General features: G+C 37.5%; 3 protein-coding genes and 1 long non-coding RNA gene across 4 annotated transcripts; 3 read left to right on the forward strand and 1 right to left on the reverse strand.

Moving 5' to 3' along the window:
• Positions 1–460: 460 nt before the first annotated feature.
• Positions 461–7532, forward strand: LOC145218226 (scavenger receptor cysteine-rich domain-containing protein DMBT1-like). Its single transcript, XM_080085627.1, has 11 exons — positions 461–470; positions 728–903; positions 2194–2332; positions 2575–2623; positions 4157–4322; positions 4484–4641; positions 5330–5501; positions 5628–5698; positions 5815–6004; positions 6685–6787; positions 7340–7532. The coding sequence occupies exons 1-11, from the start codon at positions 461–463 to the stop codon at positions 7483–7485; spliced, it is 1380 nt and encodes a 459-aa protein (XP_079941753.1). The 3' UTR covers positions 7486–7532.
• Positions 7533–8427: 895 nt separating this feature from the next.
• LOC145218227 (uncharacterized) lies at positions 8428–11011 on the forward strand. The gene is made up of 6 exons (XM_080085628.1): positions 8428–8503; positions 9342–9460; positions 9701–9742; positions 10280–10303; positions 10527–10553; positions 10648–11011. Exons 1-6 carry the CDS (start codon positions 8428–8430, stop codon positions 10687–10689), a joined length of 330 nt encoding a protein of 109 aa, XP_079941754.1. The 3' UTR covers positions 10690–11011.
• Positions 11012–11964: 953 nt separating this feature from the next.
• On the forward strand, positions 11965–12794 carry LOC145219093 (uncharacterized). The gene is made up of 3 exons (XR_013857852.1): positions 11965–12174; positions 12450–12491; positions 12713–12794. It is a non-coding gene; the product is annotated as an uncharacterized LOC145219093 (long non-coding RNA).
• Positions 12795–14045: 1251 nt separating this feature from the next.
• LOC145218482 (scavenger receptor cysteine-rich domain-containing protein DMBT1-like) lies at positions 14046–23511 on the reverse strand. The gene is made up of 13 exons (XM_080085890.1): positions 23202–23511; positions 19312–19478; positions 18594–18744; positions 18092–18267; positions 17674–17827; positions 17353–17401; positions 16907–17072; positions 16553–16710; positions 16029–16200; positions 15809–15879; positions 15508–15697; positions 15151–15259; positions 14046–14451 (listed from the first exon to the last, which is right to left on the reverse strand). The coding sequence occupies exons 1-13, from the start codon at positions 23260–23262 to the stop codon at positions 14309–14311; spliced, it is 1767 nt and encodes a 588-aa protein (XP_079942016.1). The 5' UTR covers positions 23263–23511; the 3' UTR covers positions 14046–14308.
• Between the last annotated feature and the right edge of the window lie 449 nt (positions 23512–23960).

Genomic DNA, 23960 nt, shown 5'->3' on the forward strand with positions numbered 1-23960 from the left:
CCCAAACTATAACTCCTGGGTCCGACGATTTGTTTCAACTGGAGATTCCTCTCGGTTCATTGCCTATTTCGGTTCGGGACAGCTTGCTGCAAACAACTTTTGTAAGGTAAAAGTTTACAAACATTGTCCTTGAAATGAGCTTAATTCAAAATTCATCTCTTAGTTATCCGGTAATTTCGAATTTCATTTCTTAAAATTATGATTTAAGTGCCTGTTCCTAACCTCATGCGTAAATCGTAAACAAAAAATTTAGATTTACGAGGGATCTGACGACCAAGGTAAATTGGTTGGAACGTTGGAAGGTGGAGGCTTATCTTTTCCAGTTATCGTTGAAAGCTCGTCTGCCTACATATCTTGTGTCACAAACCTCACATCGGAATCTGTGTGGTTTTATCTACAACCATGTAAGTCAGACTGACGATTCAATTTACAACCGAAACTTTAGGCATGTAGATAAAACATGTTTTCGGGTCGGTATCAAGAACAAATAAAATGACGTCAAATCTATTCTTTTGCTGACGGAAATGTTTGTATATTAATAATTAATTGGTAAACGGATAATTATTAAACACAGTTTCAATGTACAATAAAATCGTAGTTTGTGAGCACTTTTAATCGACAACTAGATATAAGTCACAGAAAATTGACAACACGATATTCAAAATAACTGCTTGGAACTATTCTTACTAGTTGCACTGTCTCAAGCTAATCTTTTTGTGTTTTATAGTTACTTCGTGCGGGGAAGATGTTGCTGATATACCGTACAATTTACTCTCTCCGATGTTTCCTAGTTACTACCCCAGCTATGCTGGTTGTGTTTGGAGATTTCAAATGGATAGCAGCAGAACCTTGGTGTTCCAATTCTCCACATTTTCCACTGAGAACTGCTGCGACTTTTTATACGTAAGTGTCTTAGAGCAGGGGTGTCACACTCGTGGGGCTTCGAGGGCCATATTGCAGTTGGAAATTATGCTAAGGGCCGCATGTGATTTTTAATCTAGTTTTATAAACTTCAACCAGGGGAGCACAGCCTTTTCTCCACGACGGCCGCATTGCAGATCCTTATTTCACCTTGTTTTAAAATTACAGATGTAAAGAAATAGATTTATATCATACGTATACCATCTATTGATGCCCCAAAAGCTCAGACTAATTTTCAACTTGATGCGCAGATTGAGCTGCACAGTGTGAAGATCAGTCTTAACTGTTTATGACGTCATAATCTATATTGTGATGACAGTGGTACATGTTTTTCTCATACACAATACGCACACAAAAGTCTGACACATGTGGCTATTTAGGATGGTAATATTCTTTTCAGTACCACAAAATTTGTTTAGTGCAGTTTGAAAGTCAAAATATTTGGCAAATGTGTTTTATTTACGTCACGGCGCGCAGAACATGTAATGTATTTTAATAAACATGTTCATGGCTGCACAAACTCGTCTCTATGGCCACATGTGTCCGTACGGCCGCAAGTTGTGCAACCCTGACTGAAACTAAACGCTTTTTATAGTTAGAGGAACGGTTTACTATCGTTTCTATTCACAACATGTGAATTTTTATTTCTTTATTAAAGTTCTAGCTGTAAATGACTGTTTAATGAATAGCTTCAACTTTGAATAGTTACAAAAATTATTATATTTTGATAAAAATCTGACGGTACTACAATTTTTCTGACTAAGTACTGCAATTGTTGATTGTTTGAGGGCCGCATGCGGCCCGCGGGCCGCACGTTTGACACCCCTGTCTTAGAGCATATTATAAACTAATTTAGAGGTTCCAGGAGAGGGAATCCCGACATGAGAAAATTTTGCTTGTAAAATGAGGGTAGTGTAAAGAAACTATTTTTTTCTCTCTTTTTTAAAAATGGTAATGTTGTCGACGCAAATAATCGAGTGGAAACGGTTTGTTATTTTTAGGAGATTTCCTGCCGTACGCACTGAAATTCATATATGTATAAGTTTTTTTTTTTTAAATGATTTTTGAGTAACATATTTATTATAAACTGCTTTTCCAGTTTGCTTCTAATATTGAGAAAAGCAATCAATATGCTTAAGGTGGCAGAAATCTTATTTTTGTCAAGCGCCTAATTTTATGATGAGAAACTTGCTGGCTTAAGGAGGTATGCGGCCTTTTAGGACATCAAGTGTGGCCTTCGGGAATAAATGTTAACATTTGTATTGTTTTTAGTTCAAGAACGAAGCAGGTAAAGTGGACAAATTTTCGGGGGAGCTTGAGTCATTTGATTACACGGTGACAGCAACTAATCTCACTGTCTTGTTTTTGAGCGACTCTAGTGGACCGAGTACTGGATTTAGTGCGACAGTAGGTGAGACAACTCTCCTTCTAGTTACAAACTGTCAACATGCAAATGATTAAAATACACTTGAACTCAGCCAGCATGCGTTATAGGTTGAGGGTGATCTGAAAATAAATTTTCAATATATATTTTAAAAACTTGAATTAACAAATTTAATTTGATGTGCAGAAGTAAATTTTAATCCACAAAACGCAGAATAGTGCTCGAACTTCTATATTTCGTTCACAAATTGTTTTTTTATATATATACAGTAGAAACACAATCATCAGTTGAATGTAGGACTGAAAACTTGATCATCAGGTAGGTTACTATTTTCTTTTTAATTATTTTGTGAAATTTATTGATAATTGTTGAAAGTAATATTCAGAAGATTGTTGAAAAAAATTGTAGTACTTCAAGCATTTTGTTGTGCTGCCTGTTTTGTCATAAGCCTGCAATTGCTTGTTTTTTATTGATTGAGACATCTTTTACTTATCAGCAATGGGTCTTCTAATGCAGTGGTCTTCAACCATTTTTATAGGCGACCCCAATTTAAGGGAAAATGAAATCAGAATTTGCATGCGACCCCATTTTTATCAACACCGAGAAAAATGTTTTAAGTAATGCTGAACCGAAAGAACAAGTAGGCTACACTAACTGTACATAATTACAAACAAATTTGGCGATACAAAAGTATTCCGAAAAAGTGGCTATACAAAAGTGTTATAAAAAATTTTTTAAGGCGTTTCATTTAATACATAAACCCAATTTTCGGAACACAAACTTGCCAAATTGTTCAACATTTAGTTTGCACTGTTAGTGAGATGGTTGCGCCTGTATACTGCCCACAAGTTTTTGAAGCCGCGGCTTGACTTTGCACAAGCTTAACAGCATGTCATGCATTCCAATCAATTACGATGTTTCGTTTCTAATACACTCGTTGCACTAAATCCTGCTTAACACAGCAACGTGGTTGAAAACGGGATTAGAAAAATTTGACATAGTTGGGTACGTTACATAAATAACTATTCACTGGTTCTGGTGTCACCTTAAATAATACAAACTTGAAGTGTCATAATACACGTTGTCCAAACCCATTGTTACGCGATAAAGGCATTTCGTGTTTTTTCACTACCACGATTTAATTGCAACATGAGGTAGCAAGCTGTACCACAATTCAAGAGCAAAAGTTGCGATCTAAAGGAACATAATATTAGTTTTATTTTCTGTGATCAATTTTGAAATGCAATAAATCAAGCGACTTATTGCGACCCCAGAAAAGTTTAGGCGACCCCACTTGCGGTCGCGACCCATAGGTTGACGACCACTGTTCTAATGGGATGCCGCTATAAAAACTGCAACATAGTATAGATGTTTGGAAAATGAAAAAAATAACTGGTTGTCTAGACGGGTGACACTAAAACGCTGAATGGGCGGGACGGGCGGGATGGGCGGGACGAGTGGGCAACCGCTAAATATCGGGTAAATTGCTGACGGTTAGAGCTATTAGGGTTGGGTTGAGGTTTTATAATAGTATATGAATCAAAAAAATGTCCCTGCCTAAAACTTATTCAGCAATTTCCTGACATTCGGCAAAAATGCTATGGCGGGAGATTGCTTGACGTCTCAGGCGCAGGATGTTTAACTCGGTTGCGGAATGTATCCGGCGGAATTATTTTTAACGATTTTCTATTACAAAACCTTATCCCAACCTTAATAGCTCTAACCGTCAGCAATTTAACCCGATATTCAGCAGTTTTCACGACGTCCCGCCCGTCCCGCCCATTCAGCGTTTTAGTGTCACCCGTCTAGACTTATAAAATGTACATAAAGTTAACAATCTAATATTCGCAGAGTACCAGCTTATCAACAAAACAGATTAGATTACGAACTCGACGACACTCTTTACATCGCATTGGACAGGGAAACCTCCCTTTCTCAACTCAATGACAGCTGCAAGGTCACGGGGTCAAACCCAGTGTTTACGTTTGACATTGGCCAATGCAAAGGTGTTTTTAAGGTAAAATTGGATTTTGTTCTGAACTCATAGACTATATGTCCTTATTATTTTTTAAGACAACATTATCTGTTAGGGGTAATAATAAAGTGTAATAAGCTTTTATTGCTGCATAATAAAAAGCTGACAATTTTGAAATATGTAATTTTCGTGCTCTGATACAGAATGCAAACGGTACGGTGTCGGTGTCTTTCCTGATCTGGAGATACCTAGCTTCATCCCCTGCAGTGATCCAGCGTGACGTTCAAAACAAGCTCAATGTGACTTGTTTATTTGACGCGGACCTTCTTATCTCGTCATCCAAAATTAGTACACAAATCGGGTAAGGAAAAGAAAAACAAACCATTATATAACAGCTATGGAGTGGCATTCGGCACAAGACAACATGTACAAGACACACAGTAGGCGTCATAAAACGTAACACGTGGTCTTTTGTTGACCACACTTGGAAATAAATTGACAAAAGTAAAACAGGATGTTGCACATGACAAAAACATCTAACCACTCCACGAATGGCATACGGCTTTGAACACATTACACACGACACAGAACACATAAATCTACCCTTGGCACAATACACCTGGCCCCCACGACATGAAATACGGTAAAACTATATCACATCTGCAACATGTCACAAAGCATGCACCCAACAGCACCTGCCACACTATGTATGACACGGATCACAGTTTGTCTGTCCTTCCTTTTTTCGGTAATTTCGGTTGTTATGTGCACTTTGCCATATTAGGTGGCAAAATCGTTACGGGGTGGCTTAGTACTTCTCAGATAATGCCAAAATGTTGTGGAGAGTGTGTTTGTATTGCTTTTTTTGTAGATACAATTTCTGATACAATCAAAGCACAACATGATGATACAAAAAAGGACAGAATTGATTCTGTACGTTTCTAAAGACATAGTTATAATGAAGTTTGTTATTTTGCTTTTAAACACCCCGCGAGCACCTAAGGGAGTTAAAAACAGTGAGCTGTTTGTTAAACTTTTATATGTTTTAGATTTGACGAAATTTTTGCAAAGAAAGCAGGAACGTTGGATGTCGCCCTAAATCTATTTAGCAACGAATACTTCAACGAGAGCTTGCCCAGAGAAGTAACTGTACCCAACTACATTTTTGCTAAACTTAAACTTGATGAGATCTCTGCAGCCGATGATTACTTTATTGTCCAGGTGAATTGAAAATAAACTGCTTTTAGTGCAGGAAAACATTGCATTCTTTGATTTAATATACATTATTCTGGCATCTTTGGTCTAGTTTCCAATTTATACTTTAAAGTGGAATACCTTTTTGCACAGCTGGAAGGCTGTTGGGCGACACGCAATGAAAACTCCGATAGTTTGCCGAGTTACCAAATTGTACAAAGCGGGTAAGATATACTTGAATTACCTCAACACATGTTTTTCTTAGTAGCGAGTTTATTTGTTTAGTATTTAATTTTGTATCTGTATTTCACTATGATTAACCCAGCATCGAAACTATTAGATGCGTTGCGCCACCCAGTGGAGGAGAGGCTGCCGACGCGAAGACGTTGATACGAAATTACGAATCCAACTTTGCAACGTTCAAGCTGATGAGCTTTGTGTGGACAAACTTTACCGACGCAGAACAATTTATCTACATCCACTGCGACGTGACCGTCTGTCATAATTCAACTGGACAATGCCCTGGACAGGTGACTTGATTAGAGTAGATTTTGGACTTGCAACAGAGAATAAAGTTTAGCAAAATAGTGTTGGTCGAAAAAAAAGGTCAAGGAAAATGATATGTTTTTTTTTAGATCAAAATTCCTGGGTATTGCTCTAAAACAATCGAGACAGTATGTCTCTAAATAAATAAGAATTTCTTTGGCGTTTATGTCCAGTTGTAGCATTAAAAATATTAGGGTGGAATGGCTTTATATTCTGTTGCTTCCATACCAAAGTTTTCTAGGTTCGCTTGCCAATACGGTATATTTCCTGTCACCAGCTGATTTTATGTGGCTAGTTAGCAAAAAGGCTGAATGGTCCGGCGCGCCTGAATCATAACATAACCTTGATAGGAATTCGACCCCCATCCACCTATATTTTATTTTAATCCGAACCACAATAAAAATACGAGGTTTACTGTGTGTAGCTTACATACAAATTGAAAAGTAATTTTAACCCTCTAATTTGGTTTTGTGCGAGCAACGGTAAATATTCCGCCACAGGCTACGCTGTCCTATGTTGAAATCGCTAGGGAGACTGGCCCTTAATCGGCCTGGAGAACTATGATGTAAATATATGTGTGCCGTGATGGGCTTAATTCTGTATGACGCCTTCAATAAAACTGATGTACAATGAAATATCAATATTTGTATAATTCTTTTTGCAGTCTTGTTCTGGTAAGAAACGGCGATCTGTTGAAAACAATGGTCGCAATCAACGGCTTTCTGCAGGACCAGTGCACATCATTCAAGGTACCGCTTTCCTACTTGGTAAGACAATGATAAAAATTTAATTTCTATTCTAGATAATATTGCTGATACACGTGCTTTTGCTAAACAAATTTGTAGTTCTAGCAAGCAAGTCGCACCTCTTGGGGCATAATAACACAGGTTTTCGAAATATTTTCTCGGTTTAATATACTGTGTCTTGGTGATTGATTAGTTTGATGTATATGTGATTAACTTGACTGGTAACATTACCAACCGCAGCTTTTATTCGATTTCCATAAGTTGTTTTAAAAATAAGACTGTAACTAGCATTAAAGGACACATATAAAAGGCAAATAAAATAAATAATTGTCACAAAATATATTTCATGAGTTCGAATCCCATCACTTGTTTTCTTTTTCTTGTATCCGTTGCTTTAACAACCAAACTGATTCGGTGGCCTTTTTGCAATCTCAAAGTGTACCGTGATTGTAGCCAACACATGAGTATAGCCAACACATGTCCGTTTCGTGACTGGCTAATCAATCAGTACAGTTCTTCCCATATTTTTTTGCTATATTTGTTAATCATGACTTTTTGTCTCTTATACAACAGGAGAAAGAAATGAAGCTATGGAAGGAGCCGGCAACAGCTACCAACTTGTGATGTTTGTTCTGCTGGCTGTGATTGTTATTGGAGCTGGTTACATCGTATGGGGCAAACTGACCCGGGATCGCAATGCGAGACAAAATCGCCAGTAGATGAACTTTTTATTATTCTTAACATGGCATTGTTTGTATGCATGTAAAAACTGTTCTTTCTAAAGATAAAAACAAATAACAAATTAAAGCTGTTTTCCATAAAGCTGTTTGTTAATTTAGTTATCAAATAAATATTATGCATCATTTCACTTATTACATGCATCATTCATAGCTGACATGAAATTACTTTGTCAAAGTATTGTTGTGTTTCTGTTTAACTGTTATATACTGTACAATATAATCAGATGGGGTCAAAACTGTGTCCTTTGAATTAGCTGATATCATGAGTCAGAAAAAAACATTGTTAAATATTTTAGCGTGGTAGCCTGTGTTGAGCGAGGTTATATTGGATTTTCGCACAAACCAGGTTATACTGATCTCTGTATTTTTCGTGTTTTTCGCAAAATGTTTTTCGTTTTGAAACACTATCTGTTTATGAGTATCTTTTGACATGTGGTAGAAAACCACTGGTGGGGCATAATCTAGTGGCTTATTTGTTTATGCATTCATGCCAGTATCTAAGTCTCATTGTTTTTAGTTCCATGAACGTCAATCGCTGCAATCGCATAACCCACGCAACAATCGTGACGTAACAAAGAGATAGCAAACAGTAAACAGGAAAGAAGGCGTTGATAACTGATCTTAACCGTTGTCTTTGTACTGCCAAATGATTAGCAAAGAGAAGTTTATTGGTTGGGTGAAGTTTTTATACCTGGCTACAAACTTGCTTGGTTGGCGGTGAAAAGTTATTTGTAGCAGCGTAAACAGTTAATCCTTGCACATTTTCATTGAATCAAAATCATACAGCTCGTGTCATCGGTCATGCCAAGTTTTAAACGGTTTGTTTTGTGACGAGCGTCTGTTTCGTTTCAGTGCTATATATTTTGCAATTTGTACCTTGCTTTAGTGAAAAAAAGTATCATTGGCTGCTTTGCATTAACTATGGGTTCATGTTTTTCGAGAAACGTGCTAGAAAACAAGAAAACATCAGGAAAAACAAACGAGTTTTGCCACAATGGTAAGTCTTTCATTGATCAGTGAGATTTTTCCGTCGTCCCAAAAATTAGCTCAGTAATTCCAGTTGTAACGCAGTTACCAGTTATTTATAGCATAGTTTTTTGCAAGAATTCCTATGTGAGATCTATGAAAATTAGAGATTTTAAATGATGTGAGATTTTTTTATGTCCCGTTTGCTGGACGAAATTAGCAATATTTTTTACCAGCTTACATGAACCGTTGTCAGTAGATACGATTATTCTCTTTTGCGTAGATACGGTTAGACGTCCACTCTGGTGTTTCAAATTAGATTTAAAAACGCGCCTGCCAGATCTCAACTATAGGCTTCTTCCCACTAACACTCCACACAAGGTTCCAACAGTTTACTTGTAACAAATCCCTTGCTGGCTTCAATTAGCAAGATGCAGTTTCTTCAACGGAAACCAGATGGATAAACTGGCGGACGGTTTTCAAAGGAAATATCAGGCCATAAACACAATAGAAAAATGCCGATCTAAACAATATAACCGTAGCTTTTGGACGAGGACTTTAAAACAGTTACTTGTTGACGAGCTACGTCATACTGCAGGTAACAAAGTACACTTCAAATCAGGCATATTGTCACAACAAAAGGTTTAACAATACAAGACGATGGTTATTGGCGTAATATTGACAAAGATACAAAAGCAAACAAAACAACTTGGTCATGAATTGCTGGCAGACTTCAGACGGTAGACAAAGAATTAATTTGTAACTTAACAAATATATTACTATCATGTTTATGTGTTTTTCCTGCAAATTCCTTGAACATAAAACGTTTTTTTTAATGTTAAAATGTTTTTTTCTTTTTGACATATAAGCTAAAGACCTGTTTTTGTTTAATTTAGTTGAGAAAAAAGCGATAAGAATAAGTTTGAAGAAGGAAACAGGGCATCCCCCACCACTTACTATAATCCCTACACCAGAAATTGGTGATGACGTGAGTAGAGTGGATAGAAGGTTTATGGTTTAGATCCTTACATACTAGAACTAGTTTGCAAATGACAACAAGGCGTAGGAGACCGGCTTAACTTGGTATAACGCCTTATTGGGCCCGGAGTATTATGGTTTGTACATGAGTGTGCCGTGATCGCTGGTCTGCATGACCGCTACAGAATTCCAGTATGAATATATGTTTAACTAAGCTATGTTGTTTTTATTGCTAACTTTTAAATCTTAGGAATGGTCCTCTGCATCAACACTGAACGAGTTTTATATGCGGGTGAGAACATAAACTTCATTTGCTAACATTCGGAAATACCTGTATTATATTCGGAAATAACATTTGGAAATAACGATTATATTGTCGGGTGTGTTACCTGTCGTTACCTGTGACAGTCGCTTTTACATCTCAAAAGCAGCAATTTCGTAATTGGACGGAGTTTCATTTAGTATTACTACATTTACCAACAAGTAAATTACGCTTTTTAGCGTGAGTAAAATGGATAACAAATAAGGTGTAAAATCGAACATAATTTATATGATCCAAATATAATTAACCAACGAAATACGAAACTGCGCGTTTTTATAATATCTCTGTAAAACTTATTTTGTGGTAAACCACTAAATCAATCCAGAAAACCTAATATTGATAAAAGATTCGACAAAAATAGTTAGCTGAAATTGCGTGTTTTTTGTATTTTAAATGTATCATATTCAACCAAACTGACTTGAAAAATATAGCTTTTAAATACTATGTAAACTCCCAGAGATAAAACGTTGTAATGAATGTCCTAACACCGTGATGTGTTGTTTTCAGGAGACGGAGTCGGCACGTAGGAGGGTAAGTAAAAATTATTTGTGGTTTTAAAACATGCAACACTGTTGATAGATAATGTCAATTTCAAAGACACATTTTACAAAAAAAAGTATGCTTGGGGTTGATAACTACCGGTAAATGTTTGTTGTGTATTTGGTTACCAGTTATATATTTGCTGGCTGTTACAAACCAACAAAAGACAAAAAGTTGTAATAATTTCGTGAACTCCATGTTTTGTTCCTTTCAGGAGATAGAGTTGGACTCGAGAGAGAAAGTGAGTAAAAATTTACGTTGTGCGGTAAAAACGCAAGTCTGTTGAGAGATAATTTCAAGTCCAAAGACAATATTGCCTTTCTTTTTATCCGCAGTACTTGCAACATCCCCAACTATTAACCACGCTAATGTCATGAAATAAAAGCAACGGCGTGCAGTCTCGAGAAAAAATACTACATCATCATCATTTTATTTTCAGTTGCGTACGCGGTTGTTGCATGCAAATAAAATATAATAGGCAAGCAACTGGTGGATGGCGAAGGGACCATATAGGTCATCAAGTCAGCCACCCGTGTACAGAAATAATAATAAATAGGCAAAAAGGCTCTAATACAGCGCTTCCCAACATTTATGGTGCGTGTCCCCTTCATAACTTTATCCCCTTCATTTTCCAAGTTGTGCCGACCCGAAGAATAAAATTAGTTTGCTATTTTACAGTTACATTTAAATATCCGAAAATTTAATCCGCACTATACTTTTTTTCCCTAATCCTTGTTTTTCGATTCATTAATGGTAGTCTAAACTGTTACAAATTACATTTTAGTTTAGTTGACTTTAGTTGAATTTCTGATAAAATTCGTATTGTAAATAACGCAACAAATAACGTAATATTTCCTTATTTATGCTGTCCATTATTAATGCTTCGGATAATTTTATATAAATGCTGGCAATATTCTTTACCGCCAATATGCTTTACCGCCAATATGCTTCGGTAAAAATGAAAAAGAATCCATAAAACGTCTTAAAGTTGATATTTTTGGTGTAAACTCAATTCATGCTTAGATCTCTGTGAGAAAAAAGTTAATTTGTATTATTTTTACATATCTATCACACCGATTTCGCAGAAAAAAAAACTAAATATTAAATTTGTGAAATCTATAATCAGTCATACCAAAAACATAAGTCGAACCAAAGCGGCCTGATGTAAAATTTATTTTTGACTATGAATATGACATAATCAACAACAACGTTTGGCGTTACATGATCCGATACAGAATAAAGTCATCTAAGAATCAATGAACAAAAACCAAGAACAGAGTTCATAATGTAAAGAACAAGTTTGTTTCGAGATAAAGCAAGCACAGCAAAATGTGTCCTGTGTTAGAGGGAAATGCCCGGAAAGATTCCTGACGTGGGTTCAAATCCCACAACAGGCTAGATTTGTTTGTCTTTGCCTTGTCGGATGGGAATGCTTGGGAGACCGACTTAACTCGATATAATGCCTCATTGTGCCTGGCGTACTATGATTTGTATGTGAGATTTTTCGTGATCGAAGGTTTGCATGAACGCTTCAGAATCCAGTAGGAATGTATGTTTATCTTAGCTAATTTGCTTTGATTGTTAAGTTTTGATTCTCAATAGCTCTCCCCAGCACCAACCCTAAACATAAACACTTTGCAACTTAGCTCAAAATGCAAAGTAATTATGTGTTGATAGCCAAAACGTTCTAAACGTATCTATGTAGAAGAACGTCACTGAAACTTATAAAGAAACCATCCAAGTAAGAAGCAAAAGAAAAACATTCAGGGTTTATATCTCCTCCCGACCTTTGTAATAAAAGCCCAAAGATTGCGTTTTGTATTGTTCAGGAGGACGTTTATGAGTTCGAATTTGACATGCCGGTAAGTAAAAAAATTACTTCTAAAGCAGTAAGTATGCCTGACCACTTTTTGACCATCATGATTTTGCCAGTTCGAATTTTCAACCTTTTATCTGCAAATTTTTTTTAAAAGTTTAATTAAAAACCAATATGGAAACTATCAATCTAAATCTAAAATCTAAATCGTGTTTGTTACGACAAAAAACACACGATGGCGTTCAGACCCCTGGAGGAACAATGTCTGAGAGTGCAACCAGTTTTTTTGATATTCGTAATTTTTTATTCTTTTCTTTTTAGCTTCCGCGTTTCAGGCGATCATCGTCCAGCTCGTCTGAAGAGGTACAGTCACCAAGTAGTACAACCCTTGGCTACAAACATAATTCTATTTTAGTGAAACGATTTTTAGGTGTAATTTATTCCGTATTGCTGAAACAAGTGTTCCATATTTCAAGTCATGTTGGTCTTCAGTTAATGCACAAACTGTTGGAGTTATTCAAAAGTTGTTTAGAAATGCAAACTTAAGACACATTGAAAATTTCAGATCAAATTTTCTTGTCTAGATATATGTAGAAAATATCGTGGAACCTCCACACAACGTAAACCGACCACTTCCAAACCAAGGTAGGAAATATAACTCGACGAATGCCCGCATATCTACTTTTTGTTCAACTTTTGTTTGCCAATAAGTAGATATTTTTTTGGCCTATTTGCATTTGACATTTTTGATCCTGCTGCACCCCCAGCAGAAGAACCAGCTCAAACAGATGGCGATGATGGTCGAAACCCGTACGATCAGTTGAAACCAGAACAAAACCAACCTCATAACAATTAATGTTTGTATCGACGTAATTAAACCATGCAGCACCAAGGAAAAAGGAAAGTTCTGCAATAAGTTTTTGCACCTATTAAAAGATTAAACGGTCGAACCAAACAATTATACAAATGGGCTCAAAACTGCAGCACCATGCGCACCAGTCGTACCTGGCAAATATTTAGTTACATTGTGTCCTTCCAAACAAAGCGAAGTTGTTGTACGTACCTTACCGTATTACATTATTTTGACCGAAAGTATTCTCGATTGACCATTTAACATTTAATTAATTAGAATGTAAAATGGATCAGACAATAAAAATCCAAACCTGCAAAATAGCATGTCAAATGATTATTTGTTTGTGAATAAAATATAACATGTAGAATGATTATTTGTTGTTTTGTGAATATATTGATTCAACTGATTATAGATGTTTGCAGAAGGTTGGTTTGTATCTAAAACTAAATAAAACGTTGGATACAATCGATAAACTAGGTGGAAGCATTAAGTTGTACAATCAATCGTATACAGTCATCGAAAGAAACAATCCCAACTTGCAAACCAAATCCACCACAAATAAGCTTGTTAAGATTATTTCCTCTCTACATCCAAAAACTTTTTTAAAACTTAACCGGTAAATGTTTTGACCATAAAACTTTATTCCGCCTATGACTGCCATTTCTAATCTTTCAGTTCTGTTAGTTGTTCCCATACATTGTGCAAATTTAGCAATTATTAAAAAATAGCAAGTTTAACTCATAATTAAATGTTTTGACTATAAAACTCATTGTGCCTGTGATTGGAATTTCTAAACTTTCATTTCAGTTTTATTTAATGGTTTCCATGAATTGTGTAAATTCAGCAATTATTTTGAAAAAAGCTCGTTTGAAAGAAAGTAAAATTGTGTAACAGGCAAAAAAGTTGAGAACAATCTTTCAAACTTCGTAATATTTCCTATCACAATTTAATTAGGAGACACATGCTACTCTGAACTGCAGTTCCATGGTTAACCATGGTTAATTCAAACGTGTCAAGCGCAAATGTAACTTTGGTGGACATATAACGAACACACACACACAGTATCAATTGCATCCGATTATATTGTTCTACAGTCATACAAACAAAAACACTTTGACAAGCCATTTTTCGGACAACAATAAAGCAGTAAATATTACATGTACTGTAATGACTAGTTTTAAAACCTCTAGCAAATTTAACAAGCAACGAATTTTAGAATAAATTGCGGAATAATTTGTTGTTTCGAAGAAAATTTTAAGCGTTTTTATGTCGTGAGAAACAATTCAATGTTGAGCATTTCTGACATTTCATCCACAGATCAATTTGTTTATATTCTACTGTAGATCTTGGGCATTTTTGCCCATACGAGGGAACCGGCTCCGATAATTATAGCAGCCAGAAGAACAAACATCACAAGTTGGAAGATGTTGTAAGCGGCATCATTTACTTCATCTCTGTCTCCTGGAGTGTCTGCGATAAAAAGAATGTTTAACTTAGATAAACATATATGTGTGCGAAAGCATTTGATACTGGAACTAGAGATTAACACCTCAGACAGACTAAAAATAATGCCACTCTTGTATACACTTGGAAGTGGGCCAAGCTTGCGAGAGATTGAAAGCCAATACGAGAAGTAACTTTAAACTTTGATTCCTGGTTAAGGCAATGTCGAGTATGTTTCTTACACACAAAACAAAACGAAAAAGTGACTTTAGGAGTCAAGCTATGCATAAGTTTGCCAAGATGGTCGAGTTGTAAGTAAAACCACTTGTGTTCAATAGTTTGTGGGTTCTAATACTGTCTCGGCAGCCTGTGTTTCCCTGGGCAAGAAACTTGATTTGCATTGCTCCAACCCAGTGAAAATCCACGTATTGCACTACATTAACGTCCCCTCCGCTATAACGTAGTTGCTATAAATCTAGCAGCTCGACCGTGGACTGACTGTTAGTTAACGCATTCAGGCGTTGCAGGCTCATCGAGGATTAAAATAAATAGAAACATGCGAATTATTTGATAATTGAGGCCTAATATAGCTGAAGTAAACATGTCCCCAAAGGTTTTAGTTGATAAATACAACAATTTGAGTAGTTGGAACATAAGCAACTAAAGTATTTGGTCCAGAACTAAGTTAATATGTAGGAAAGAAGAGTTTAATTATTGTCTTGGTACCTTGCACAAGCAAATACTTGGTAGTTTTCACGATACGAACTGGCCCCGCAGAAAGTCGTTGGCTGCGTCCATTGTTGTCAACAGATCGTCTTTTTTTCCCACCACACATCTTCAAATCAGTTTCATATTAATATTTTTTTTCATGTATATATATATATATACTATTAAGGATAAACAAAGCAGCTAAATGGAATCAGAAAAAACTTAGGCATGTAATGGTTTTTCCCTGTTTATTTCAACTAAAGCAAACTTATTGGAGAATAAATTAATCGAATATAATCCACTTTACTTGCAATGATGCAAGCAGCTCGACGGCGGACTTATTATTAGAATACACACCACACAAACTCAATTCACCTGTCCAGGGCATTCTCCAGTCGAGTTTTGACAGACGGTCACGTCGCAGTGGATGTAGATGAACTGTTCTGCATCAGTAAAGTTTGTCCACACAAAGCTCTTCAGCTTGAAAGTTGCAGAGTTGGATTCGTAATTTCGTATCAACATTTTTGCGCCGGCAACCTCACTTCCACTGGGTGGCGCAACACATCTAATAATATTTACAAAAATTTACGCAAGGTCAAATGCAATGTGCCGTTCAATATATTATGAGAAAGATCACACGTTGCAAATCAAACACAAGTAATGATGTAAAGCTTACCCGCTTACTACAACAGGGTAGTTCGGCAAACCACTGGAGTTTTCAACGCGTGTCGCCCAACATTCTTCAAGCTGTATACAAAATGGTAAATAAATCAAATGTAGAAGCTCTATAGCACCCAAATGATGCTTACTGTAATGCAACAAGTGTAATGTGCATTTTTTATGAAACACGAACTAACATTTAGCAACCTCTGTTACCTTAATGCTTTTGTTTTTACCTGGACAATAAAGTCATCGTTGCTTGCAGAAATTTCATCAAGTTTCACTTCAGCAAAAATGTAGTTAGGCACAGTGACTTCTCCGGGAAAGCTTTCGTTGAAGTATTGGTTGGAAAAGAGATTTAAAGCAACGTCAAAGTTTCCTGTATTCTCAGCAGAAGTTTCAATGGATCTGTAACAAACTTCTACGTTTGAGAAATAAATGGACACGTTCCTGAGGAATTAGTCACATCAATAGACGTCATTTACTGTTTTTGACTTCACCGTTTATTTTCCGAGTTGTTTGACTAGCACTAATAACAGAATACAAATTAATCAACAGACCGTTGGAGTCTCTGTGCCATGTTTGGCATGTGCTTACACATGCAATGACATGTGTCATGATTATAGTTTGCATTCTACGTGCTTTGCAGCATGTTACATCTGCTATTGCATTACATGACAAGTATTATGTATATGTTTTGCATATTGTGCGCTTTGTTGGCATGTGACATGTTTGGCATGTGCCGTAGATGTCTTCTTACCCGGCTTGTGATTGGACGTTGGATGACGAGAGAAGTAGTTCCGAGTCAAACAGACAAGTGACATTGAGCCTGTTTTGAACGTCGCGTTGGATCACTGCTGGGGACGGAGCTAGGAATCTCCAGATAAGGAAGAACACCGACACCTTTCCGTTCTCATTCTGTTAATAAATAAATAAAAAATATTTTTAGAAGGGTAGCAAGAAAGTTGACAGCAATAAAAAGCACCAAAACTTAATCGTAACTACTGTGGACGAAATGAATATGTGTCGATACATGGTGATGCCTGCCTGTATTTTTACTAAATGACATGTTGGGTGGAAGTGGCTCGATGAAGAAAACAGAAATGAGTTTTACCTGATAGAGGCCTTCGCATTGTCCAATGTCAAACACGAACACCGGGTCTGACCCCGTGACCTTGCAGTTGTCATTAAGTTGAGAAAGGGGAGTTTGCCTGTCCAGTGCGATGTAAAGTGTGTCACCGTGTTCGTAATCTAATGTGTTCTGTTCATCAGCTGTTACTCTGCGAATGATGGCTTTATTAGTTTACATGGACAACTATACAATACTGGAAACACGCCATCGCCAAATAAAATGACTATTTATCAGTATTTAGTCAGCTGCGCAACGTTAAAACGTTGTGGAGTGCAAGACAGTGAGGATTCCACTGCTGGACAATTACTGAGCGCGCAGTAGCTTGTAATAAATGTTTCCTGCTTAAGGCGAGAGTTCTATTAAGTGACTTTATTGTTCAGGATTTCAAAAATAAACAAAAACATGCCTAAAAGCAAAGACAAACTTACGCGATGGTCAAGTCTTTGGTCCTGCACACACTCATTGATTGTTCCATTCCTACAAAGAACTATTAGTTTGCATGTAAGATGTGGTTCTTAACCAATTTATTTTCGTTACCCATTAGAAGAAACCGGGGAGTTTTAACAACGTAAAAAAATTACGGCTTGTCGAAAATTGTTAAATGGCCACATACTGGTAAATCCATAAGTTTTAATTCCTGAAAAAGACTCGGAGTTTATTTTATGAACATATAAACTGTTAGAAACTGTCCCTCCTACAAATTACTGCTCAAACTAAGATTTTTCCTGTTGTTGAAATTTGAGTTCTACCTGATTCAATGTTGACTGTCGCATTAAATCCCTGTGCTTGACCGCTTACGTCGCTGACAAAGATTAATGTAAGAATTGTTGCAGTAACTGTATGATTCAACCCCCCAATATAATTTCCAGTCAATCTTTCCACATTACCTTCTTCATTCTGGAACTGAAAATAAAATCACCGACCAATGTATAAACCAGTGAACAAGTGTGATGTATGTTGTTGTTATAAAAGCTCAAATGTATTTTTTGGTTTGGGTTCAGTTTTTGTTTCGCATCTAAATTCATGCTCAGTCAAATTAATTTCATCGTTTTATATTGGCAGATCTAACTTTAAACAAAAATTCTGTCTTGTTTAAAAATCGGGTGATGCCTGGTTTTTGGTTCTTTAGTGGGATTTAACGAAAATGACAAAACGACAATCACTTACGTAAAGAAAGTCGAATCCATCCTCGATGTTATAAGTGGAGAATTGAAACATCAAGGACGAGCTGCTTTGCAATTGAAATCTCCAAACACACCCAGCACAAGCGGAGTAGTCACCCGGAAACATAGGAGATAACAAATTATACGGCAGGCTGTCAACATCTTCACCACACTCTTCAGCTGAATTGCACATAAAGCGTCAATGGTTGATAGTTACGCTGCGGACGGACAGTGCAGATGGTGCACAAAACTTTGGTTTCTAAACAATTGCCAAATTACTTATGCTTTCAAATCTACTCTGTGTTATGTAAGCTGGGGTGCCGTGTGGCCAATCTCTTGTCACCAGCTGCACTGAAGAGACGACAAAGGTTAAAACAGAATTAACAAGCTGGATCTAAATACACAAAATACATTTTGCAGACTCCCCAAATGGTGGGTGGTCAAGTACATGATCTCATATTTTAGATTAACACATAGTTAAGCTTTTCCGTAAACATCCGACTTACCGGGATCTATAAACACTTTTATTTCGACTGTTGTCAGGTTGAGGACACATGATACATAGACAGACGAGCTTTCAACGATAACCGGAAAAGATAAGCCTCCACCTAACAACGTACCAGCCAATGTGCCCGAATTGTCGATTCCCTCGTATATCTAGATTAAACCTAGATTGTATCTTAGTCAAAAAACATTTACAATTTTAGCAAAAAACATTTAACGCTCTTTTGGTTTGATGTGCTACTTCAATGTAGGTTTTTTCTAGCCTTTTTTGTCCACTTAGATCTTACCTAATGGCACAATAGTAGGTCAGAGGCAATCACATACATACATTAGCAAACATAGGATATCACAAGTTACTTGTGTGGGTTCCAAAATCAACCAAATTAATGCCCATGTTCCAAGTTATCCAATGCAAAAGTGCGTAAATAAGCATAAAGTGAAGATGTTAAACATTTGAAAGATTAAAATCACAAATTTAGTAATAGATCAAAACCATCAACAACATGGCTTAAACTGACGATCACTGTTTGCCTTTTTAACTAGAGTACAGTAAAACCAATGGACGATAAAATCCTTGGTTTAGCATTACACCAGTTGAACGACAAATTTGGTAAAATGCAACCTGGTGGACGAAACACTTGTTCGGTATTTTCTGAGGATCTTAATGCAACTTACAAACAAAACCATTACCGACCCAAGTCATAATATACGAAATTCTACCTGACAAAAGTTGTTTGTAGCAAGCTCTCCTGAAGGAAAATAAGCAACCAATCTAGGGAAGTCGTCTCGGGAAACAAAACTAATAGTCCACGTGTCACATATAGCTGGAATATATTCAGTCAGTCGTGAAGAGATTGCTAGCCCAACATCACACCGTGCATCTGAAACTTAACATTGCATTTGCCAATAAGACAAAATTGAACCAATCCAAAAAATATATATTAAGGTTAAACGAAATATGCCCTTTTCGTATTTTTATGGTTAAACGAATATGCCCCTTTTCGTACGTTTCGTATTTGTTTACAAATATTTCAACAGTTTTGATACAATTAAACATTTCTACGTTTAAGAACAGATATTGATTAGTTTTTCTTTTCAATTTTGTTTCCTGGTACGGCAGAGCACTGAAATTTCTAAGATTGAAACAGTATGGGTGCATTGTGCTGTTGTCAAACGAGGATTGTCTTCTCAATTTCGGGATTTTAGTTAAGAAACGGATTAAATATAGGTAATATTTATTGGGAATGGAACGTTCAATACTAAAAGAAAAAGGAACAGTGATTGTTTGAGTATTTATCTGAAGTGAATCGAAACACGCCGCATAAGACGAGAGTGAAATAAAGAGAAAAGAACCGTTTGAGGGTGAAGGTTCGTGATGTTCTGGGCGAAAAAAATCACCAGGAACGGTGATGGCACAACCGTAAACAAGTTCGGCCGATGAAGCCAGCAGGTATTTTTTTGGAGCTGTGCGAATACCAAACTCAACTTAACCTATGGTGGTCCCCTTGCCGACACCAAATCTTCTATGGTTTCGTTTATGCCCATGAATCTGTCCCTCCGTGTCACTCTCAAGATTGTTCTGAGGCATTTCATTTTAAACTCCAGCAGAGCTGTTAACTCCTGTTCTCTGAGAGTTCAAGACTCAGAACCGCATATGGCTATACGAAGGATTAAAGCCTTATATAACCTAAGTTTTAGGGTTCTGGTCATGTCACTGGAGGTCCAGATAGTGCTCCTTAGACCACCACATGCCTGTGACGCCATGGATATTCTCTGGAGGACGTCAGAGGCACAGTTCGGGATCAAACATCCGAGGAACTTGAACAATTTAACTTTTGCGAACTTGACGTTGCACTTGCAAGCCGTGCCAAACAAAATTTGAAGAGACAAGTTTTCGTGTTCACCGTATGGATGGGTGCAATGAAACGTGTATGAAATCAAAAACTTTAAGTTGCCATGATGTTGGGACAATTGGACGAGGCGACTCAAAAGGAAACGTCACAAATGATGGTAGCTCTAGATCAGGGGTTCTTAACCAGGGGTGCACGCACCCCCAAGGGGTGCAAGAACTTTTCCTAGGGGGTGGCGGGAATGCTGAATCATTAAGGTTGGTTAGGTCTTTTTTTATAAACACAAAACCCAGGTGGGTGCTAAAATTGGTTGGTGATTTGAAAGGGGTGCAGTAAGGAAAAAAGGTTTAAGAACCACTGCTCTAGATTGATCGATCTACATGTCATTTAGTTGAGGGTTAGTGACTGAAGTACGGTGTGCTTGAACCTCTGAGGCGACCTGAGCAGCTGCCAGTGACAAATAATCAAAATCGAAAAGGAATCAAACTGCATCGATGAAAACGCGGGAGAGGGCGTCGGCCACGTGTTTTTGTTTGCCTTCGCACATCTGTGGTAAACTCAGAAATGGCGGTTAAATGACGTTGTTGGTGTGCTGACCACGGAGCCCACACTTCGGTTAATGCAAAGGTCAACGGCTTGTGATGTGTGTAAGGTCAACCAAAGAACCAACTCTAACTGGTCATCCAAAGAACGCTGTAGGATTACCCATAGGTCTCGTATAAATAGGAGACCTGATGCGTGCAGCGCCAGAAATAAAACGATGGTACAAGTTTACGATACCTGCAAATTACTGAAGCCCGTTAGCAGCAGAGGGGTGCGGAAAAGTTTGAAAAGCTTCGACTTTGTTGGGAAGGGGTCGGGCACGGGTATTGTCAACTCGATGTCCCGTCAAAGTACCTCCCTGGAAGGTCCTTATGTTTTATGTAATAAGGTCCAAATACCTCCCTGGAGGTCCTCGGTTTGCGACGGCGTTTACAAGTCCAAATGCCTCCCTTGAAGGTATAAGTTGCGCCAGCGTAACTACCGCGGAGCAACGGAGAGGAGCAACGGCGCGGCCCGGAGCAACTGAGCAACTCAAACGTTGCAAAGGGAAAAAAGGCGTTGAATTCTATGCAACAGAAACCAGGGTATTGCTTTGAGCTGTATCATACGCTTCAAAGTTACAAACGGTGACTTTTATGTGCAATATCATTGTTTACTTTTGTTGACTGAACAATAAACTTCATGTTTTTTGTTTGGTGTATGGTAATTGATTTTAGAATTGATTGGTTTGGTAAAAACTAAGGCTGTCTTAGCATCGGCTACATAGAAAAAAGCCATATTTGAAATGTCTATAAAAAAATAAATCATTTGAACTTAGGAATAAAACCTTTTAGATCGTGTTTTGTATGTATTAGGGTATTTGGAAAAGCATTTGGACCTCTGTGAGATTTTTTTTGGAAAAAGCTTGGACCTCAAAGGGTCAATGGTCGCAGTACTCCGAAAGTGGCTTGCTCGCGACGAGCTCCCACCATGACTTAAACCGAATGACATGCTAAGGAATCCAAAAAGGCCGAAAGGAGTAATGACCGCGGTTTTCGCAATATCACCTGGGCCACAGGTACCTGGTGGTAACCACTAAAAGTCTTGAATGTGAGGAATTGGCAGAACGATCAGGCCGGGTAGCTGCGTTAAGACCGGGTAGATGCGTTAAGATCGGGTAGCTGTGTAAATCATTGCGGTCGCAAAGCCCATGGACTGGAAGAACGTCTAATAATACCTCGTTGCAGCTCGTTTTATATTCTTTTTTAGCAAAGCCGAGTTTCCCGGGAGGGCGAAATCGAGCGCGAAAGTGCACGAGTAGGCCATTAGCTGGGAAAAATGCTGAAGTCCATGCTTGGTTTACGACTGTGAAAAATGGGAAAAAGTAATTCCTTGCAATTTGACCGACAACCGAGCATGAGCTGAAGTGCTCGCGGAAACGGCGTTAAGGTTTGGTTCGATGCTTTATCCAGTGCAACGCTGGAGAAGGTGTCGGCATTGATGAGACGTCGATGCTTGAGGTCCATGCAAAAAAAATGAGCCCCTGGGCAAGCATAAACTGTCATTGAAGTTTGCCGGAAGGTAAATGCATAGTTAACAAACGTGACCCGTACGTCCGGATATGGGTGCCATTCGCAGCAACGAAGTTTTTTTAGGATTGTTGCGGCGCTTCAATCCTATGGCTGTATTGACGCTTATCTCGGAGTAGCGAGATGTTTATTCGAGGTACATGAAAATAGAATAACACAATGTACTAATACGTCGCAAAGGACGAGAGTGAAACAAAGAAGGCATTCTGTCCGGTTCGCTGTAGGTATACAAGAACATGATAATCATAGTGAGAGAAGCCGCCACATATGTAGACTTTTTCAGCTCACTAAAACGAGTCCAAATCGTATTTCTATTTGCTTTTTGCATGCGATAAGTGAATCATGATCAAATAAGGCATTCTCTGCATGAACGAAATGCATAAGCTGTTAGGGTACGTAAAATAAAATTATACCACACAGCCAAAGTAACCATTGAAATCCAACTATAGTTTCCACTGTATGTTGTCATACTGTTTATTTGTTCGCAACTATTTTGCTTCATTGCTCTATGTATACCCGTGTGCAGAAAAACGGCAAAACGTTTGCAAAATAATTAGTTCTTTAACCAAAAACGAGTATTTTGTGTAACTTTATGCCAGTTAAAGGAGAAACGTTACTAAATCAAAAAAAAATTATCAAATCAACTTACCTTTGTGCAAAAAACTAATCGAACAGACAAACAGAGCCAGTTTCAATAGCCCTTGTGACATTTTTATACAAATGAATTAACTGTATTACCATAAATTGTAACTGTAAAAAGACAGTAAGTATATATCACCAAAACTGATTTCACACCCACAAGAATCTTATCATGTTGCAAAAATCTAACAAAGTTTATGAATCAAGGGTGCCGAAAACTCAGTCTACATCGTTTCAGCAATGCCAGTATCATAACGCTGATACCTCTTAGCTAATACGCTTCGTAGGCTTCAGGTTTTCTCATAAACATCAGAACACACTGCTGCTTACATAGAGCTTACCAACGTAAACACTGCAAACGCCGTAACACAATGCAGGTGATTCAAACCGGATCAATACAGGTTCATTGTTTGTTCTGTAACCATGCAGTTCTATCTAAGCGTGTTAGGCTCTTGTTACGTTATTCACGTGAGTCGTCAGCGTTCTTTGTCGCACTCTGTGGAAGCAAGCTGCAGATAGTGCACACTGTTTTGATCTATTAAGTCCCACCATTGCAACTACTGTACCAACTAACAACACTCCAGTTTGATGGGAGTAACAGGCTGAAGCAAATTGTTACTTTAAGGACCCTTGCTATATATATATGTACTAAATCCCAAACTGGTAGTTAATTAATAAGATTCGCAGAATATATTTTCGGGTTTTAGCAGTTCCTATCATTTGTATGTTTTCTTTAACATATGCTACGTCTCATTCAATGCTTAATCAT

The sequence above is a fragment of the Phallusia mammillata genome, chromosome 3 (assembly GCF_965637545.1).
Source record: "Phallusia mammillata chromosome 3, kaPhaMamm4.hap1.1, whole genome shotgun sequence".
Taxonomy (NCBI): domain Eukaryota; kingdom Metazoa; phylum Chordata; class Ascidiacea; order Phlebobranchia; family Ascidiidae; genus Phallusia; species Phallusia mammillata.

Excerpts from the sequence above, each read along its gene's own strand:
- LOC145218227 (XM_080085628.1), top strand. The coding sequence starts at position 8,428 with ATGGGTTCATGTTTTTCGAGAAACGTGCTAGAAAACAAGAAAACATCA. Across the intron at positions 10,304-10,526 it reads CGGAGTCGGCACGTAGGAGG|GAGATAGAGTTGGACTCGAG; the intron begins GTAAGTAAAAAT and ends TGTTCCTTTCAG. Across the intron at positions 10,554-10,647 it reads AGTTGGACTCGAGAGAGAAA|TACTTGCAACATCCCCAACT; the intron begins GTGAGTAAAAAT and ends TTTTATCCGCAG.
- LOC145218482 (XM_080085890.1), bottom strand. The coding sequence starts at position 23,262 with ATGTCACAAGGGCTATTGAAACTGGCTCTGTTTGTCTGTTCGATTAGT. Across the intron at positions 17,828-18,091 it reads ATGGATTCGACTTTCTTTAC|TTCCAGAATGAAGAAGGTAA; the intron begins GTAAGTGATTGT and ends TTTTATTTTCAG. Across the intron at positions 17,073-17,352 it reads ACCAAAGACTTGACCATCGC|AGTAACAGCTGATGAACAGA; the intron begins GTAAGTTTGTCT and ends CATCATTCGCAG.
- LOC145218226 (XM_080085627.1), top strand. Across the intron at positions 2,333-2,574 it reads TGGATTTAGTGCGACAGTAG|TAGAAACACAATCATCAGTT; the intron begins GTGAGACAACTC and ends ATATATATACAG. Across the intron at positions 6,788-7,339 it reads AGGTACCGCTTTCCTACTTG|GAGAAAGAAATGAAGCTATG; the intron begins GTAAGACAATGA and ends CTTATACAACAG.